Below are 22,321 nucleotides of genomic sequence, written 5' to 3'. Positions count from 1 at the left end.
TCACATCTGCACTAGCTCGTCTAAAACCAGTCAAATTACACCATCTCACTACTGCAAAAGCATGAGAAAGTGAGGGAACGCTTTTTCACTCAGCAACTAGCTAGGGTATGGAATGTACTGCCTAGAACTGCAGTGAAGGCACGTTTAATTCAAGTAGGCATTGAGTAATTATTTGGATAAAAATCATGAGCAAAGGTGAAGGGGTGGAGGAGGGGGGAATAAAACAGGAGATTAGCACCAAGGTATGATGCTCACTCATTTAATGAGCCAGTACTGGCATTATGGGCTGAATCCTTTTGCACTGTAACACTTCTGTGATAAACCCAGGCCAACCTCTTTCTGCTGCTCTCCACTTTGCCCTTTAGAAAAGATCTCTGTAGCTTTCAGTTCTGATTTAATGGATGAAATACTAACTATTTTCTTTTCTGGAGTTCATTCTTCCAAGTTTTTTCCTCTTGTAATTTCCAATACTTATCATTTGTCATATGGTTTGTGTGCAGAACTTCAAGTGCATACATTTGCATCTTTACTTGTATCATTACAGGTTTGAGCCACACAGGGGAGTGGACATAACACATCATCCACTTCAATCTTCAGTCCAGTTTTTTCTAAAGTAATCCTTTTGACTATAATTATTTTTGCCTTTTTGGTGATAATATTCAACCCATATTCTGCACTTCTTCATAGATTTACTTGATCTAGGAATTGGAGATGCTTGTGCATGAATCACAAAAAGCTAGCATTCAAGTTTCAGCAGGTAACAGGCACACAAAGTGAACTGTTGACCTTTATGCTTCATTCCTTTTGAAATAAAAATGAGGTACAACCACAAGCGATGCTAGTCAGACCACAGTTGAAATTCTGTGAACAGTTTTGGTCTTCTTATCTAAGCAAAGATAGACTGGCATTGGAGGCAGTCCAAACAAGATTCACCTGTTTTGATTGTGCACGGAGGGATTTTCCAATGAGGCAGAGTAGGATGCATTTGTACTCATTGGAGTTGAGAGAAGTGAGAGGACACTTTGTTGAAACTATATAATTCTTAGAGGGTTTGACAAAACATATATAATTCTTAGAGGTTTGACAGGATAGACGTGATGAGGTTGTTTCCCCTTGTGAAAAGGTCTAGGACCAGAGGACATAATCTCACAGTAAGGGGTCATCCATTTAAGGCAGAGATGAGAGGGGATTTTTTTTCTCTCAAAGGGCAGTTAATCCGTGGAATTCTTTTTCGCAGTAAGGGAATCAAGAGTTATGGGGAAAAAGGCAGGAAAATGGAGTTGACAATTATCAGAATAGCTACAATCTCATTAAATGGTGGAGCAGACTTCATAGAATCATACAGCACAGAAGAGGCCTTTAAGCCCATCAACTTTGTATCAACATGCAAGAAACACCTGACCTCGAACCTAATTCCATTTACCGGTTCTTGGTCTATAGCCTTGAATGTTATGATGTGCCAAATGCTCATCTAGATCATTTTGAAGGATGAGTCAATTCACCTCTATCACCCTGTCATGTAGCAAATGCTAGACTGCCACCACCCTCTGGGTAAAAAGGTTTTTCCTCACATGCTCCCTAAAGCCTCAACTTGAACCTGTGTTCCCTCGTCATTGATCCTTCACCAAGGGGAATAGCTGTTCCTTGTCCACTTAGTCCATGTCCCTCAGCCTTCTCTGCTCCAATGAAAACAACCTAAGCCTATCCAATCTTTCCTCAATTTTAATTTTCCATCTCAGGCAGCATCCTGGTGAATCTCCTCTTCGCCTGCTCCAGTGCAATCACATCATTCCTGTAATATGGCAACTGGATCTGCACACAGTACTTTAGCTGTGGCCTCACAAAAGTTCCACTTAGCTCCAACATGACTTCCCTGCCTTTTGTAATCTATGCCGTGCTTGATAACGGCAAGTTCCATATGCCTTTGCCTTTTTCACCACCCTGCTGAAAATTGCATCACAGGTAGACAGTGTGATTAAGAAGGCATTTAGCATGCTTACTTTCATTGCTCAGACCACCCAGTATAGGAATTGGATGTCATGATGAAGTTGTACAGGATTTTGGTGAGGCCTCTTTTGGAGTACTGTGTACAGTTCTGATTGCCCTGCTATAGGAAGATTATTATTAAATTGGAGAGGGTCCAGAAAAGATTTACCAGGATGCTGCCGGAACTGGAGGGTTTGAGTTATAAGTAAAGACTGGACAGTCTGGGAGGTTTTCCACTGGAGCATAGGAGATTCGGGGTGACCTTATAGAGATTGATAAAATTATGGGGAGCATACACAAGGTGAATAGCAAATGTCTTTTCCCTAGAGTGGAAGAGTTCAAAACCAGGGGGCACGTTCTTAAAGTGAGAGGAGAAACATTCAAAAGGGACCTGAGGGGCAATCTTTTCACACAAAGGTTGGTTTGTATGCGGAATGAACATCCAGAGGAAAAGGCAGATGCAGGTACAGTTACAACATTTAAAAGCCATTTGGATAGGTACATGAGTTGGAAAGGTTTAGAGGGATATGGGCCAAACGCAGGCAAGTGGGACTAATTTAGTTTGGAAAACGCTGTCGGCATGGACAAGTTGAACCGAAGGGTCTGTTTTCATGCTGTATGACCTTATGATTCTGACTCTACTAAATTCAGAAATCTATGGACAAACACGCTAAGGTCTCTTTGCTCCACAGCACTTCCTAGGGTCATGCTGTCCATTATATACTTCTTTGTCAAATTACTCCTTACAAAGTATATCACCTCATATTTTTCAGGGTTCAATTCCATCTACCCCTTATATCTGCCCATTTGACCATCCTGTTTATATCTTCTTGTAGCCCAAGACAAGAGACACAACCTTACTGTTAACAACCTGATTGTGACATCCACAAATTTACCGATCCAAATCGCCACACAATCATGTATGTCACTTATATAGATGATTAATAATAGGGGACGCAACACAGATCATTGTGATATGCCACTGGACACTGGTTTGCAGTCATTAAAGCAGCCTTTTGTCATCATCCTCTGTCTCCTACAACCGTGCCAATTTTGAATCCATTTCATCATATTACCCTGCATCCCATGCGAATTTGCCTTCTTGATAAGCCTCCTATGTGGGACAGCATTCCAGTCATGTTCGACCATCATGCTTGCAAAACTCAGAACAGCATGTCCACCATTAGATGCAATGCTGCTTTTGGAAATCATTTAGTAATGAATCTGGACTGCTCCAAGAGTTACACCAGAACACAATTTAAGATCATTAGTCAGATTTCAATGTAATACATTGGTGCGCTCGAAACTATATATGTTAATACAGAGGACTCTTTTCAGGTAGACAAAGGAATGCATACATGCATGCACCTTTCTCATTAAAAAAAAAACTGGGTCAAGGAGGTTGTCAGTCTCTGCTCTATCCCCAAGTAACACCTTGTTTAGTCAGATTCTAAATGCCTAGTCTAACAACTAAGTTTGACGGTTTAACTGTTTTTGCTGCATTTCCATGTTAATGGTGGCCCAACCAATTATCAACCTTTAGAGGGTTGACAAATTACTTCAGTCTTAAATGACATCTTTTTCAACTTGGTAAAAAGATGCTGACATGTAGTAGGACAAATAATAAAGACTATTTCTTTTTTAAACCAGGAAATAATTATGCAGGGATGAGAGGAAAAGAGGAGAGATGAATCAGGATTTGTTTTCATCACTTACTTAAAATGTACAGGGCAATTAAAAGATGTAGATCTCAAGAGCAACTAGGGATGGGCAAGAAATGCTGGCCAGCCAGCGACGCCCACATCCCACAAAATGAATAGAAAAAAAAAATCCTCAAATGTAAAAAAAATTGTGCTCTGCAAAAGGCTTCCATTTGAAGTCACAAAACTAATTACAAATACAGGGAAATCTGTGTGCCTGTACTATGAAAAGAAGAAATTTGTTAATTTCTTTCTTAAACATTAGTCAGAAAAAAATTTTAAAGATTGATAAACTGGGTGGATAGCAAACATTCATACTATAACTGGAGATTTCATTGCACAATGGAAGCAGCAACCTGAATTCGTTAGACATTTAACAGTTGACAGTTGCAAAATTATAAGAATAAATACCATTGGGGATATCATGAATTCTTTTTTCTTCAAGACTGATCTTTCCAGCAGCATACTAATTTTTTTTCTTATAACATCGATACAAAGTGAAAATAATTATAATTAAGCAAGAGCAATTAGATTTGTCAATTGCAAACTAAATCTTCCATAATACATTACGCACAAGTGTGCGTGCCTGCTTACAAAGTAGAAGTGGAAACATTACTGCCTAAATTAGATGCCATTATGCAGACATTTTACACTTCAACCCAAATCAAGACCCTCAGACAGTCCAACTCTAGGTCTGACAATTACACTGCAGTACTAAGTAGAGTTTAAAAGTCAAAGTCAGTGTATTAGTTGGACCTCCTGGGCACTTAATCCATTTTGAAAAAGTGAATAATTTTACCGTGGCACTTAAAAACAAGGAAAAAAAAAATCACAACTCAAAATGTGAATAAGAATACACAACAGTCTGATTCACAGAAGTAACATATATCAGGTACTATTCACTTGCAAGTCGATAAGGCTGTAGACATGCATTAAAAACAGAAGTGTAACTGCAACCTTATATATTTGGATAAAAGGCTCACACCTGACTGGCATTTCTGTTAAAAATTTGATATTGCATTGGTTTTGCAAAAGAACTTGTGGAAACAAAAATATTGCAAACCACATATAAATTAGGACCTGAAGTTAAGTCACTTGGCTGAAAACAGCGAGCAGACAGCATCCATGGGCAGAAAGCAAGCTAACGTTTCAAGTCTGGATGACTCTTCATCCCTTGAGCCTATTGTGCCATTCAATAAGATCATGGCTGATCAGTTTGTTTCAAATTCTCCACCCCCAAATAGTCCCAATAAACTTCGACTCTAATGCCTAACAAAAATGTAAAAATATACCTCTACTTTAAAAATATTCAGTGACCTCCACCTCAATGCCTTCCAAGACAGAGAATTCCAAATTCACAATCCTCCTGAAGAAAGAAAATAAATCTTTGTTCTCAAAGGGCAACCCGTAATATTAAAAGCATCCCCTAGTTCTGGATTCACTCATAAGAGGAAACATCCTTTCCACACCCACCTGGGGGTCATTTAGCTCAGTTGGCTGGATGGTTGGTTGTGATGAAGAGTGACGCCAACATGTGGATTCAATGCCAACACCAGCTGAGGTTACCACGAAAGAGTCACCTTTTCAATCTCTTCCCTCACCTTAGCTGTGGTGACTCTCAAGTTAAACCACCAGTCAGTCAGAAAGTGCAGCCCATGGCCAGTCAAGTCTATGGCAACTCTAATCTTTTTCTCAAAGCCATTCGGGATCTCTCATATTCAATCAAGTTACTCCTAACCCCAGTGAAAAGGAGTTTAGTTTGTCCAACCTTACTTCATGAGTCAACCTGTTCATTCCTGTTATCAATCTAACAAACTTCCTTTGAACCATTTCCAACATATTTACAAAAGTCCTTAAATAAAAACAAAAAAAATTATACACAGTATCTGAGATGCCTTAATGCCCTGTATATTTGAAGTTTAACATTCTTACCTTGATTTTCAATTCCTCTTGTAATAAAAGGACAGAATTCCATCAGCCTTCATTATTACTTTCTATACCTGCACACTAACTTTTTGTAACTCATGCACTAATACATCTATATTCTCCAACATCTCAATTCTGCAGTTACTCTTTATTTTGGCAATACTCTCCTTCGTTATTCTCCCTGCATAAGTTAACATTTTCACATGTTACTACATTGTACTCTATTGGCCAGATTTTTTGCCCACTCAGTCAACTGATCTATATTGACCTGCAAACTCCTTATTGCCTTTTCACAACAGACTTTTCACCCTTCCTTGGTGTAATCTACAAATTTAGCAATGCCTTTGCTTTCTACACCCAAAATAATTGATATGAATTGTAAATTGTTGAAGCACCTGGACAAACCTAGCAATCTGTTATGCAAACTGCTTTTTGTAAGCAAACTAATACTTTAACATGGTGGCTCAGTGGTCGGCACTGCTGCCTCACAGCGCCAGGAACCCAGGTTCAATACTACCCTCGGGCAACTGTCTGCGTGGAGTTTGCACATTCTCCCCATGTCTGCGTGGGTTTCCTCCCACAGCCCAATGATGTACAGGCTAGGGGGATTGGCCATGCCAAATTGTCCATAGTATTCATGGATGTGTAGATTAGATGGGTTATAGTGGATGGGTCTGGGTGGGATACTTTGAGGGTCGGTGTGGACTCGTTGGGCTGAATGGCCTGTTTCCACTTTGTAAGGATTCTATGATCTATTCAATGATCCTAACCATGTTAATATGCTACTTACATCACAATCTTTTACATGGTACTGTGACAAATGCCTTCTGGAAAACTAAATTCAACATGTCAACAAACTCCTTCTTGCCCCTCAAAGCAATGTTATTCATTCATATAGGTTAAACATGATTTATCTTTGATGAAACTTTGATGACTCTTCCCGATTATCTTGGATTTTTCCAAATGTCCATCTATAATTCCTTAAAGGCTTGATTCTAACAAATCCGAACACTTTCCCCACAACAGATGTCAATCTAACTGGCTTGCAGTCTCCTGTTTTCTCTCCCTCCCCACCCTGCCGTCTTGAATATTTGCTACTTTCCATTCGAACACCAGTTTCAGGGAAGGTTTCTTATTTTAGAAAATTAAGATCAATGTAATTACCACGTATTAGCTACCTCTTTTGAGGCTCCAGGATGGAGTCTTACGACTGGGGGACTTGTCAGCCCACATCTATTTCAGTTTACAGAAAGAGAATATTTACTAATTTTGTTCACTATTGCCTTATTATCAAGCATTAACTCTCCATTCTCTCTCAAGTGGACCATCACACACTTTATTTACTCTATCTTTCTAGATATCTATAGAAACTTATACTGTTTTTACATTTCTGTCTAGGTTCTTCTCACAATCCAAACTTCCTCTCAAGCCTTTTAACAGGGGGCATGGGAGAGACAGAATTAGGGATTGGATGAGCAGCTCCTCACAGATTCACTTTCTTCCATACTCTACTCTTCTAATCGTAACACAGGGTGAGGCGGGAGGCAGGTATGCTTTTGATATTGTGTATTTTTGAATGTTTTCATCTCCATTTTTTATATTTTGAATGCTATGAGGTTTTAAGAGCCAACTCAACCATGCTCCTCTGTATTTTGAGCCCTGCTTCTGTTATGGATGCCTCCAGACACATTAAAAAAAAAATCACTTTTCCACATCCATCTTGACAGTCTCCTCTCCAGACACAGTATTTCCTTGTATTTGTCTTACCTTGTAACTGCTTTGGGCTGCAGAATTTTACAGCGAGCCACATGGAGTGGAACCAAGTTCTAAATCTCCTCTTAAACACAGTAAAGAGTTTTCAGGAAAAATGCATTGTTCTAAACTACATGAAACCGTTCAGAAAGAAGATAGAAAACAATTAAAAAAGGTTAAATGCAAAGAATACTTTTCATCTTAAGAGTTTTAACTTCTCCATATTCTACTCCCATAAAAATCAAGCATTTAACTTGGGAAAAAAAGTGTCAGTATTATTCTCAGGAAGCCCTGTGTCTACTGGTTTCTGATTCACCCAAGTGCCACTGGTCTATGGATTCAGCATGCACTGAAATTATTTTAGTCCAATATAGCAAACGCAAATCTCCTGGGAGGATTTAAAATGTACATAAGAAATGAGGTGATAGCGAACTGTTAACAATTCTAGACTCTCCTCAATCATTCAGTAAGAGAGGATGATCAGCTCTGCAACAAATCTGAGACTAGGGGCTCTAATGTATGGAAGTGACAGAGTTGTTGGAAGTTTTCTCTGCAAGGGAATAAAGTGTTCAAACATTTCCTCATTGTAAAATAAATGGCCTCTCTTCAAGCTGTTAGGGGAGAAACATCGAAAGTAAAGTCATCTTCCCTACCTTTTTCTCCACCGATATAAGAAAATTATCACAAAAATCAGCCATCAGTGATAGAACAAGTCATTTATATCAAGCAACAACTATTTACTAATACAGAAACTTGGCTCAAGACCTTGCTCCAAACTAGACACAAGGGGAAAACAGTCACAGTCTTTAACGTCAAGAGAGCAGTCAACTGAATATGATATCATGGAACTCTAGCAAAACAGCTGTAACGGATCATTCGCAACTTGCTTGGATAAGTGCAGCTCCAAAAACACTTAAGAAATCCAATACAAATGGGACAAAGTAGCCTTCTGCCACTGCTGCACAGTGGTAGCAATGAGTAGGGATGCACTAACAATTGTTGAGCTTCTTCATTAGTACCTTCCAAACTCATGATCTATTAGCTAGAAGGACAGGGCAACAGATGCCCAGGACCACCACCACCTGCAGGTTCTCTCCAAGCCACAGACCATTCTAATGTTGGAATGATCCTGCCAGTCCTTCATTGCCAAAATTCTAACTATATTGTGGGTATACCTATACCACATGGGCCACAATGGTTTAAGGAAGAAATCACCACTGCCTTCTCAAGGGCAATAAACACTATACTCTTTTACATGTTGGCTAGTCAAGGTGATCACAGCCTCAGGATATTCTTGCAAGATTTCCTCAAAGAATGCTCTTCAGCTGTTTCATTACTGACCTTCCCTCCACCAAACGGTAAGGGGTTGGATGGTTTAATGACAATTTGAGAATGAACCTATGGAAAGCAATGACTCCGAATGTAGTCTTGGACATGCACTCCCACCTTGCGCAGACCAGCTGGAGGAAGTATTCACAGACATGTTCAGCCTCTCTTTATAAATAGTTCTCCTATAACGCGATAGTTGCGTTCTTGCATTACCTCACACTACACAAAATTGTCATTGAAAATCACTATACTTGTACAGCTGAAAGTTTGTGTTGTCCAAACAGTGCCCAATATTCATCAATTGTCATAACAAAAAACACACATTGTAGCAGAACTACCTGTACTACAATCTGAAGTTCCCACCTGCTTCAAAAAGACCACCATCATCCTGACAAAGTAAAAATCACACAGTGTGTGCCTCAATGTCTACCACCCAGTGGCTCTGACCTCCATAATTATGAAGTGCTTCGACAGGTCAGTCACGGATCACATTAACTCCAGCCTCCCAGATTGAGTTGGTCCTTTGCAATTTGCCTACAGGTGCAGTAGGTCTAAAGCAGATGCCAACTCCCTGGCCCTACATTCATCCCTGGAGCATCTGGACAACAAGGAACCCACGTCAGGGTCCGACTTATTGACTAAAGCCCCGCCTTCAATACCATATTTCCAAATGAGTTCATCTCCAAACTCCAAGACCTAGGTCTCTGCTTCCTCTCTAACTGGATCCTCAACTTCCAGACCCACGGACCACATACACTAAGGATAGGCAACAACAGGCCACATTTGGAGTAGTGTGTGCAGTTTTGGGCCCCATATCTCAGGAATGACGTACTGGCCCTAGAGCGGGTTCAGAGGAGGTTCACGAGAATGGTCCCAGGAATGGAAAGCTTCACATATGAGCAATGTCTGAGGACTCTGGGACTATATTCATAGGAGTTTAGAAAGATGAGGGGGGAATCTAATTGAAACTTACAGAATACTGAATGGCCTGGACAGAGTAGGTGTTGGGAAGATGCTTCCATTGGTAGGAGAGACTAGGACCCGAGGGCACAGCCTTAGAGTGAAGGGAAGACCTTTTAGAATGGAGAGAAGGAGAAACTTTTCCAGCCAGAGAGTGGTGTATCTATGGAATTCACTGCCACAGAAGGCTGCGGAGGCCAGGTTATTGAGTACATTTAAAACCAAGATAGATAGATAGGTAGGTTCTTGATTATCAAGGGGATCAAGGGTTACGGGGAGAAAGCAGGAGAATGGGGTTGACAAACTTATCAGCCATGATTGAACGGCGGAGCAGACTCGATGGGCCAAATGGCCTAATTTCTGCTCCTATGTCTTATGGTCTTCACACCTCCATGATAATCATCACACTGGTGCCCTGCAAGGCAGCGTACTCAGCCCTCACTATACTCCTTTATGCATTTACGACTGTGTGACCGAATTACGCACTAATTCCATTTACAAGTTTGCTAACACCACCACCATTGTAGGTCAGATCTCAAACAATGATGAGACAGAATAAAGAATGAGATAGCAGCGTGGTATTAAGACAAGAATCACTCCGTCAACATCAGGAAAATGAAGGAGTTAGTTATTGATTTCCGGAAGTGAAGTGGAGGGCACGCTCCTGTCTGCATTAATGGTGCCGAAGTGGAGATGGTCAACAGCACCAAGTTCCTGGGAGTGATAATCACTAGCAATCTGTCCTGATCCAACCATGCTGAAGTACGGTCAAGAAAACTCAAATGCTGCAACTTCCTCAGGATGCTAAGGAAATGTAGCATATCCATTTTTAAATGCACCATAGAAAGCATCCTCTCTGGATATATGACAGTGTGGTATGACAACTGTTCTTTCCAAGACTGTTAGAAACTACAAAGAGTCATGAACACCGCCCAGTCAATCACACAAAGCAGCCTGCCATCGATATTTAGCACTGCCTCAGGAAAGCAACCTCTGTAATCAAAGACCCCTCCCACCCTGGTTATACTCCCTTTCACCCTCTTCTGTCAGGCAGAACATATAAAAGTTTGGATAGACATATGAACAGATTCAAGAACAGCTTCTTCCCTGCTGCAATCAGACTTTTGAACAGACCTCTTAAATGTTAATGTTGATCTCTATCTGCACCCCGCAGTCTCCTTTGTTACCCTGATGCACTTGTATGGTATGATCTGCCTGTACAGCACACAAATCTACACTTTTTCACTGTATTTTGGTACACGTGACAGTAATAAATCAAATTAATTCTGGTGTGATTCTAAAAAGGAAGACCTGTAAGCTTAAAGCAAGAACTTGATTAGACATGGGCTATAATGCCACTCATGCCAGTTAACAAGCATCTCAGAACAGATGAAAGTCATTATTTCACCATATCTTTAAAGCATTGCTATCGGCAAGCTCTTCTCTATCAACATCCTGCAGGCCACCCAAATCTGCACCGTAGTTGGAGGAGTGTCTCACAAATTGAGTACTTTGCAATGAATAGCTCACCTCCTGAAGCCTTCAAGATGTTTGGATGGGTACTGCTGCTATAAAACGAACGAAGCTTGGAACTGTCAAGGACAGACTATCAATTATAAGTGCACAATAGCTGAAATACATACAATCTGCAGGATGCGTTGTAACTACGCACCAAAACCATTTTGCTTGCACCTCCATCCTTTGCAATTTCTATCACCAAGTACTACAGCAATGATGCTATGGGAACATTATCACCTTAAAGTCACAAACAACTAGACCAGAACATAAATTAGCACTGCTTCATTTGGTATTCTGGAATTCCCAATACAAATCATAAGAACTCTAATAATTAAATGGACATTGTCACCCATTTCTCACAGCAACTAAAGTTTGAGTGACAAATGTCACGATCGCATCACCCGTATCGTAAGATCAAGTAAGTTGGACACAAGCGAAAAACAAAGACCAACTTGAAATTCAAAGAGCTTTGAAAATTAAACAGTATATTTCCGTCAAAAGTAATTGTTTTGATTTTTTCAGGAAGAAGAAGAATACGGCAGATAGAGTATATAAAGACAATTATTAATTCAAGATAACGTTAGAAGGTTCAAAGGACTATGTTTAATTGAATTGATTAGGACAAAATTGTAATTGATTCTAGAATTCTGATAAACATATGTTGACACAGGGCTGGGGGACTACCAAAAAATATTTTCCTTGCTGCAGAACTACAAGTATGAGAGTTACTCCTGCAGAAAGCAAAAATATTTTGTTTATAATGTGGAAACAAACACCAGTGCCACAGCTAAGTCAGACTGTACACATATTTTGCATCATACCTCAGACTGATTCCTCAATCCTAAACCAGGGATACTGTAAAAAGAAAAAAGACACACAAAGACATTACTTTGCTCTGGCTGAGATTGGCTAGCTCAATAGAGAACAGGGATTCCACCTAGGACACAGCAGAGTGTACACACCAACTTACACTGTTAATGCAGCAAAACCTCCCATGGTGCTTCACAGGTGCATTCCCAAACATGATTTGACACCAAGCTACCCAACAAGGTATTAGAGTACATGGCCAAAATTAAAGGCAAAATTAATTTTCTTCTGTAAATACTTTGGCAAAGAAAAAAAGCGTACTTCCTCTAGTTAGCCTCTGCCTTTCACCAGCTGAAGCTTGAGAAAGCTAGATTTTTGCTTTTGGTTTTAATGCAGCTGTTTGGCACTAAAAACAATACATTAATCAATACCAGAACTTTCTGCATTAACTGGAGTTATTTTCTTTATTTGTTACATATTTCCACAACATTGTAATGTGTAATTCGGTTTGTTAAAAGTAAATTTTGTCACAGAGCAGATCACATTTTAACCGCACATATTTATCTCCTCTACCGGTTAATACTGGAGTTCATTTTTGCCCCCCAAGCTGTCTTGCCTTATACTTAATGAGATTTTAAAACAAGTAGCAATTAGTTACTCACAGGAAAGGATCCATTTTTGAATTGGCTTCAATTACAGTCATTCACCCTTTGACATTTCTAGCCTCACTACTTCCTTTTATCTCATATTTCGTTCACAGTAAAACTGCCTACAAATATTTTGCCTCCCTTTCATGCTTCTGGTCTCCTAAACAGAACTCTAGAACAGACATGTTAAAGGAGTAACTGTCTACTGATTTCAGATCAAGAGGAAGCTCTGCCACTTCTCACACATTGTTCAAAACAAAAAGCCTTTTACATATTAGCCCATGTTTCCTTTCCACAACCTTGTACAACTTTCTCTTTTTAATCATACTATTGAAAAGATATCCAGGTCATGGAGGAGTGTAAAGGAAATTAAATGGAATGGTATGATAGATGGAAGACTTCAGTTACATTAAGAGATCAGAGCTGTCAAGGCTCGGGTGATATTTGGTAGAGATGCTCTAATTGTTTAGAGATTTTATTAATGAAACAAGAAGTTATCACAGAGACAGAATGGTAAGTAGCCAGCAGATACACATTAGAGTAACTGGCAAAAGAACCAGAGGCAACATGAGACAGAATGCACTGAATGAAGAATGGTTGAAGCAGATACAGTAACTTTAAAAAGGAAATGAATGAATACCTGAAGGGGTAAAATTTGTTTGGCTATGGGAAATGAACAAGTAGAAATTGAACTAATTGGATAGCTCTTTGAAAGAGCCTAAGAAACAAATTAGACCAAACGGCCTCATTCTATGCTGTATCGTTCCATTCTGGATGATTGCCAAGGCCGATTTATTTGTAGTTTTTTTAATCCAAGTAAACTCCAGAGTTCAATCTTCAAATACCAGTTCATTTTCCAGAACCCCATGCAATTAAAACAGAACTTAAATCAATAGCTTTGGTAATGCTCTTTTATTATGTAATGTTCTTCCTGTAATCTCACTTCGCTGGAGAAAAGACTTGTTGAACCATTTAGCCCATCACAGCCCTTGGACATTAAAAGCTTATCTTCCTCCAACAATGTACAGAATTTAAGAATCTTGAATTGGCATTACACTACATATGCTTCTCAATTCACTTTGTTCTATCCTATCTGTTCCAGTCTTATTAATGGCCAACTCAATGTGCTATAGTCTTTTGCTTGGGTGTTTCAATGTTATACAAAACCTCAAGTATTAAACATACAGATACTTCAACAGGTGCAACGAAAAATGAGGAAAATCAGATCTTAGTGAAAGTGTCATCAGACCTCAGAAGAAATTGTTTCAGTCAACTCCTTTGAATCAGCAAAGAAACATTATTGGCTTTTCAGCTTTTATCATGTTAACATTAATTGCAGAAAACACTGAAATTAAGTTTTGCCATAAAAAATAAAGAAAAAAAAGTGTAGGCTGAAAACAAAATGTAGACTGTTCAAAAGTGATAATGAGTTGTGATTCACTTCAGACTCAAAATGTTTTGTTTTGTGCTAATTCAATAGAAATGTGAACTAATAGGATTGCAACTCAATACCATAACCTCAAAAATACAGTTTAAAATACTCTGATCCATACAGATATAAAGTAATGCTCCATACTTTTTCTAAATACAGCACATTCCTTTCCTACTTGCAGAGGATTTCAAAATCCACATTTAACACACAAATGCCTAACGTACTTTATCTTCTAGACCAAAGCACTTAATTGCCATCCTACAGCATATTTCCCGAACAACAAATATGCACACCCATATCAACATAGTATATCCGTAACTTAATCTATAACCTATTTGGTAAATACCAAGCATGCTGCGGATAGCAACAGAAGCCAAGTGTACACGACAGCTTCAACACGTGCTAAGGTAACTTATTAAGTTAATCAGTACATGAGGCCATAGATATACCATTTTAACTTGGCTACACCCTGCAAAGCCGTACATTGCGACTAACTGATTCTCGTAAATGGACGGAGTACTTCTACCACAAAGAAAAAAAGCGCTGACATACTTCGGAAGTGGGTTTGACAAATCTCATGGTTTTAACCAGATACTCACAATGCACAAACATTTGCAGGAAGAGACACAGAGGAAAATGCCGTATTCCATCTACATGGGAATTAACAACTTTGAAGAGCATCTCCAAAAGCGGGGCGGGGGGGGGGGAAATCAAAATACTTTCAATTTTAAGTGGCATGGCAAGGCAAGGCAGCAAAACTGAAGATAATTGGACAGCATCGTCTTAACGCCTTGTATAAGACTGTGCGTGTGAAGGGGGACATCATTCGGTCCTAAATGAAAACGGAGACACCAGAGGGCTTAGTTAATTCCTCACCACCATCCCACACTTCATTGTATTGGCTGAGATACCTTAATAACATTCTCGAAAATGGTGTCCCGGAACTCCTCCAGGGCTTTGCTGTCGAAGTCTTTGCCGTGAATGATCCTCATCTGTTTGAGGAAAGTGCTTTTGCCGCTCTCGCCGGCCCCGAGCAGCAGAATCTTGACCAGGCGCCGGACGTAGCGCCTCTCCCGGGCCAGCAAGGCGTCAATCTCCCGGCTCCTGCGGCGCTGTGCCCGCTCGCTCTGGCTGGACTGACAGGCCGGGAAACAAGCGCCCAGACGCTGCACCAGCTCGGCCATCCTCTCCGTTGGCCCGCACCTCAGTAACAACACAAACGTTGGCACGCACAACCCTTCACCGACCTTTGTTTTTTTTTTGAGAAAAAATAAACAATGATTCCACCGCAAGTTTTTTTTTAAATTTTTTTTTAAAAAAAAAGAAACACGCTTTAAATCAGTCCGTCCGCCCTGCACGATCCCTGAGCCGGACCCACCGACTCCCCATTCATTGCCCAACTGACGGACGAAAACTTCACCAGAGGGGAGGGAGGGAGGGACTATGCGCGCAGTCCCTGCGGGCTATTGGATATCACGCCTATCAATCAGAATCAATCTAACCATGTACTGGTCAGTCACGTCGTCAATCGAAGGTACACGCCCCACCCTCCTGCCCTCTCTAACTTCTGACTGGCCAGCCCGCCCGTCAATCAGGAACTTTTCAAAAAAACGGGCGTTGCCCCGAAGACGCGAAGCTTCTCCTCGGGATTGGTTACCTCCTCCGTGAATTACATCAAATCAGATTCCACCCACTGGCTGGATCCTTGTTTTGTTATGCTTTCTCGAAGAAGTGAAAGTGCACGCTAGTATTAATTGTGTTTATTGTTAATTTGTCCGGTCCGGATATCTTCAATAAGGGGGTTTCACTGTTCGTTCACCTCAACAAATCAGTTGGATGATGCGGGCACGGCCTGCGCCACACCCCGAGAAAAGGCCCCGTCTCATGCTAATGTCAATCACCGATGCGCTGCTGCCCATTGGTCTACAGTCTGAACGGTCTAGCCATTGGAAAAGTCGTACGGCCGCCGGTCATGGGGTTAGGAGCTCTCAGTGGTAGGTAGCCTGTCAGTCATTTAAACCCGCCTCCTCCCTCCCTGTCTCCTCAGGGGTTGGGAAGCAGCTGCATCTGAGGGTCTAAATGATGCTGTTCCAAAACATCTGCACTGTGTTTAACATGCCTCCCGTTACTCCTGAGAGCACAGAGGCGATCGTAAATAATTCTCCAACATTTTACTTGTTTTCTTTTTGACAAGAGAGTTTCAAGTCTTCTGGTTGGGACTGGAAGTATGTAGATATTTTCAATCAATTTTTCCAGATTTGTTGCGATACAATTCTGGAATAGATGGGACCTACCCTTAGGCCTTCTGGCCAGGTCCTTAAAACCCACCTTTGTTTATGCACAGCCAATCACACAGGACCAGCTAATGGGAAGATTGTAATACAAAAGGCATGGGTGGGAGAGTCTCCGTGGGCTGGTGGATTCTTTTCCTGTTGTCTGTCAGCGTTGCCAAAAGTGCCTGTTTTGATAGGTTGTTTCTTTAAAAAAAGGGTGTTCATTTTAGTACCGTTGGTAACACTTCTTTCTGTGTCAGAAGGTTGTGGAGTTCCCAAGGCTTGAATATATGATCAAGACTGCCATTCCAGAAGGAATTTTGCATTATCAGAGATGTAATTACTTTTCCGATGACCGTTCATCCGAGGCTCCGACGACCGTCTCAGGTGCACATAAAAAATGCCACACCACAAATAACACAAGAGCAGGGAACATATCCCCGAAACGTCAGCCTCTCTGCTCCTATGATGCTGCTTGGCCTGCTGTGTTCATCCAGCCCTGCACCTTGTTGTCTCTGCTATATAAATGTAATGGGCTACTGACAATGGGATCCCAACCCAATCAATGGGCAGACTCCATGAGTAGGGGCCACTGGATCCTGCAGCAGGAAAGGAGTGAACCTTGCGGCAGGGATGGGAAGGGTACAGTAATCCGACCCCGCGCGGCATGGAGCGGCGTTTACCCACTTCGGGAGTGCAGCCTCCCCGATGACCCTCACTCACCTTCCCAGCGGAGACAGCATCCTCCCCAACCATCTGTCAATCACAGTGACTGACAGCTCCCGCGGCCAACCGACAGCCGCGCCGCAAGTGATAGCCAATCGGAGTGAAAGAATGGGCGGGGCCACCGCCCGGACGTTGATTATCAACACACTCGGGAACTGCGAGGAAAAGGCTTCCGGAGTGATCTCCCGGGCACTTGCGGTTGATTCCGCCTCATTTTTTTTCTGTGATCTTCGTTTGAACAGTGTACACTTAAAAAAATGCTCACCTTGAAGTTTGTGACGAAAAGTGGCTGGAAAAATCGGTTCAGGTGTAAATATAAGCAATAGTTGACAGGAAAGGGGCACACTTTGTGCTGGTAATTTATTATCTGCCTGATTGAATTAGGTCTGTTTTGCTCTGTCAGTGCAGCTATGTGCAGTTATTCTGGACAGTTTCCTGTAAAATTACAGATGGCCCTGCAGGATTGCACAAAGTATATTGAGGATCAGAGATTAGTGGCACTTGAGTGGCATTTTTAAGAATGAATCTCAAGATCTCCCTCGAAAAGGCAGTATAAGTGGCAAATGAGACATAATGTATAGGAATGAACTTCCATTCATCTCTTCAGCCAGAGCATCAGCTTTCATGGCTTCACTTCCCACTCCTGAACATTTACCTCCAGTGTCATCAACTCAGTATGAAATATCTGATCCCCTCTTCGAATCGAAATCTAGCATCTGCAACACTCAATTGTTCAACATTTTCATTTTAATCAGTCCCTCTTGTCCAGAAAAAGTAGGAAATTATTTATAAAGGGGAGGCAATGGCCTAGTGATATTACTGATGGAGTATTTGTTCAGGGATCTGGGAGGTGGTTTGGGGACCTGGGTTTGAGTGTTGCCAGGGTGGTTGATGCAATTTGAATTCAAAGGAAAAATTCCAGAAGCAGGAGTCCGGTGGTGATAACGTAGCGGTCTTTGACTGTTGGGGGAACCTGTCGGGTTCACTGGTGCCCTTTAGGCAAGGAAATCAACCACCCTTACCTTGTCTGGCCTGCATGTCACTTTAGACCCACAGCAATGGGGTATTTGTATGTTATTAAGAAATCCTTTCTGATATGAAAGTTGCTGGGAAATCTTCAGCATAATGATGTTGAGATGTAGTGTGATTCCTTTGTTGTAGTTACTAGTGTGATCACAGTTTCACTATTTTAAAACTAGTTAACTAACTTCCAGAAGAATCTATGGTTCTGATCAATGGAATATTTGCATTTGTCAAGTTAATTCATGCAATGAAAATTGTTTGATACTTTGTTCAGCTTGTAGAATTATTGAATGTTTATATTATAGATAGACACCATTTGATCTGTTGTACCTTTATTTTTTCTCCCCATCACCAAATGGTCTGTGATATATTTTTTCATCTATTAACCACCAAATGTGTTTTCCATCTGACCTATTCTACCTTTACTTACTCTCTGCAAAAGCACTGCAGCCGGTCCCATTTGTGTGCTGTAGCTCTCCAGATATTTTCTCTTCAGCTAATTTAATTCCTCTTTGTCAACCATAATTTAGCCTGCCTTTTCCAACTCTCAGGCACTGGATTCAAGATTCTAAACACACATTGTTTTAAAAGAAAAGCTTTTTTTTCCCCCTCATTTCACTTCTCACTACTTTGCCATCACCTTGATTTTGATGGCCTTTAGTCCTTGATCTTTCTGCTGAGAGGAACAGTTTTTCTTTCTCTCACTCCCACTCTTTACCCATCTATCCTATGATTTCCTACAAGTCAGGAAAACAAACACAGCTTCTCCAGTCCAAACGGGGGACTTCAACCCTGGAACCATCCTTATAAATCTCTGCACCTCTCTATACGCTTCACATCCTTCCTAAACTGTGTGTCCAGTAATTGGACATACCACTTCAACAGATTTGCACCAGAATTTTATAAGGTTCATCATAAATTCCTTGTTTGTTTGTTAGAAAGCCTAGTCTTCACATACGTCTTAATCATTTTTTTTTCAAACTCCACTGCCACTTTGAATAGTTTATACGCATAGTCCCCAAGTCTTCGTTCATACACCTGCTGTGGATTCCATTTTCTTTTATGTCTTTTCTCCAAAAGGTATCATTTCACATTTCTCCACATTAAATTTCAGTTGCTGTGTTGGTTTATAAAAACATGAGAGACATGGATAGGGTGAATAAACAAAGTCTTTTTCGTTGCTTGGGGAAGTTCCTAACTAGAAAGCATAGGTTTAAGGTGAGGTGAAGGATTTAAAAAAGACCTGAGGAGTAACATTTTCATGCAAAGAGTGGTGCTTGTGCAGAACAAGCTGCCAGAAGTGGTGGAGGCTGGTACAATTACACCATTTAAAAGGCATCTGGATGGGTAAATGAATAAGAAGGGTTTAGAGGGAGATGGGCCAAATGCTGGCAAATGGGATTAGATCAGATTGGGATGTCTGATTGGCAAGGACAAGTTGGACCGAAGGGTCTGTTTCTGTGCTATATGACTCTATGACCTACTCTGTCAAGTCCTCTAAGCTTTTTTTCACTTTTCAATGAGCTCACTTGTTAATATTGGACAATATTACCATGTTCTACCTTTTCTTCTTGGAGTTGGTTAACTCGGTGGCTTGCTTGCAATACAAAGTCTTGGCAACAATATGGGTTTAAATCCCATACTGGTTGAGCTTACCATGATGGACTCTCCTTCTCAACCTCTGCCCTTGCATGGGGCGTGATGATCGCAAGGGGCGTGATGATCATCAGGTTAAACCACCATCAGTCATCTCTCTGTCTCTCATGAAAGAGCAGCTTTATGGCCCAGTAGGGCTATGGCAACTTTACCTCTTTACAATATCTTTCCTCATGCAAAACCGCTGTTCTTCCAAGAGCTATTCCAGTGAACTTGTCTTGCACAAGTATGTCCTACCTCCAGTGAAGAAACCAAAACTAAACCCCACTCCAGGTGTGATCTAATATAATTGCTCAAAGGTAACATTGTTTTCACTTACACTACAGGCAAACATACCATTTGGCTTCCTAATAACTTGCTGTGGCTGCATGTTAATTTTGGTGACATGTGCATAAGCACACAAATTTCTCAGAATACCAATATGCATTAGGCTCAGACTTCTTATAAAATATTCTGATTGTGCCAAGTACAAAAGCAAAATATTGTGGTTGCTGGGAATCTGTATTAAAAACAGAAAATTCTGGAGTTATCCAATAGATCTGGCAGCGACTTATTGGTTGACCTGAACTCTATCTTCTGTCTTTGGAGCTGACACTTTGCAGCATTTTCCAGCATTATATTGAGGGGACAGGTAGAATCTCTGCAGCCAGCTTTGGACTCTTGTATTTACCAGCATATTGATGCTCAGTGTATTTTCAGAGAATCTGTGATTTTATCCCTTCTCACTGCAGTAGAGATATTTAAGGAAATAATCTTAATATGCATTGCAGGAATATCCAGTTTTTAACTTGTCTGACAAACGGCAAGATCCTTTTGGTTAAGAAGGTTTATTTCATCGCTTTGTCTTTTTATGACTGCACAGATCATTAAATTGCAACTAATAGAAAGCACATAGAAAATAATTGAAAAGGCTAATACAATTGTAACATTTACAGCTAGACAGCGAGAATATTATTGGAGTGGTTGAGGATTGTGGATCTGCACTCGAGGAATTTAGAAGGACGAGGGAGGAATCTTTTGAAACTCACAGGAAACCAAGTGGCCTGGTTAGAATGGACTTGGAGAAGATGTTTCCACGAATAGGAGTGACTAGGATCTGGGAGCACAGACTCAGGGTGAAGGGATGATGTTTTAGAACGGAGACAAGGAGAAATTTCTTCAGCCACAGGGTGGTGACTCTGTGGAATTGATTGCCATAGAAAGCTGTGGAGGCCAAGTCATTGAATGTATTTAAGACAGAGATAGATAGGTTCTTGATTAATAAGGGGATCAAGGTTTATGGGGAGAAGGCAAGAGAATGGAGTTGAGAAACATATCAGCCATGATCAAATGGCGGAGCAGACCCAATGGGTTGAATGGCCTCATCCTGCTCTGATATTTTATGGTCTAATATAAAGGGGAGGGATTTTTCCCAGTTCTAAACCAGGCCCTGGTTAGACTAGATCTGGAGTACTGCATATTGGGCAAAGCACGTCATAAGGGTTACATTTGTGTTGAAATGAGTACAGCATAAGTTTCAACAGAATGTTATCATAACTGTAAGAATTACATAAACTTGGCTTGTATTCTCATTATATACAGTGGGTTTAATTCCTACACGTTATAGCCATACAGCATGGAAACAGCCCCTTCAGTCCAACCAGTCCATGCCAACCATAATCCCAAACTAAACTAGTCCTACCTGCCTGTGCTTTCCCACATCCATCCAAACATTTCCCATTCATGTACTTATCCAAATGTCTTTTAAACATTGTAACTGGACCTGTATCCACCACTTCCTCTGGCAGTTGATTCCACACACAAACCATTCTCTATGTAAAATAAAAATCACCTTGTGTCTTTTTAACATCTTTCTCCTCTCACCTTAAAAATATGAACCCCAGTTTTAAAATCCCCACCTAGGGAAAAGACACCTGCCACTCACCTTATCTATACCCCTCATGATTTTATAAACCTCTATAAGGACACCTCTCAACCTCCTATGGCTCCAGTGAAAAATGTTCCAGCCTATCCAGCCTCTCCCCATAACTCAGACCTTCCATTCCCGGCAATATCCTAGCATTTCTCCTCTGAACCCTCTCCAGCTTAATAATATTTTATAATATGTTACATTATGTCATGTTATCCGGCATGCACCGAGAAAGTGTGGCGCTGGTAAATCAAAAATGCTGGTTAACTGGATCTCATGAGTGTTGCTTTTAGCCACACCACTTCCTCATACAATTTAGCTGCATAGTTGATCCATTAATTTTACAGAAGTTACTTTTTCCAAAGAGTCCAGTTTATAATTCTGCATTCTTATCTAAAGTGTTTTCTGTCTTTGAGACGTGGAACTGTGCTGGAACTGATCTTGACCAATAAAGAAGTCACAGGAGTCCAAATCAGGAAATTTCAATCAATGGAGCATTTTGGCTGATATAATGCCGGATAACACAAACTTTACTGTACAAGATTGATTTGATTGAGGTTTCCTCAGAATTTGAAACAAATCAATGAGTTAGAGAGAGTTATTTTTCTATGGATGTGATACCCTCAGACAAACAGACATCACCTTAAAATGAGAGCCCCCCATTGAGGTTAGAAATT

The 22,321-nt window shown here is 40.7% G+C and overlaps 1 protein-coding gene across 3 annotated transcripts in view; it reads right to left on the bottom strand.

Annotated features, from left to right (window-relative positions):
* The window catches only part of gna12a (guanine nucleotide binding protein (G protein) alpha 12a), a 73,252-nt gene extending 57,801 nt beyond the window's left edge, over positions 1-15,451 (bottom strand). For 2 of the 3 annotated variants that reach the window (XM_048609874.1, XM_020517698.2), the window contains exon 1: positions 14,969-15,451. In XM_048609874.1, coding sequence (XP_048465831.1) covers positions 14,969-15,241 — 273 coding nt within the window. In that variant the 5' untranslated portion in view covers positions 15,242-15,451. Of the gene's footprint in view, positions 1-14,656; positions 14,734-14,968 lie in introns of those variants that run through there. The other variant, XM_048609876.1, reaches the window with a different exon arrangement.
* Between the last annotated feature and the right edge of the window lie 6,870 nt (positions 15,452-22,321).

Source organism: Rhincodon typus, chromosome 21, assembly GCF_021869965.1.
Source record: "Rhincodon typus isolate 14 chromosome 21, sRhiTyp1.1, whole genome shotgun sequence".
Taxonomy (NCBI): Eukaryota; Metazoa; Chordata; class Chondrichthyes; order Orectolobiformes; family Rhincodontidae; genus Rhincodon; species Rhincodon typus.
The sequence above is the reverse complement of the archived record's forward strand: the minus strand, read 5'-3'. Positions and strand labels throughout refer to the sequence as shown.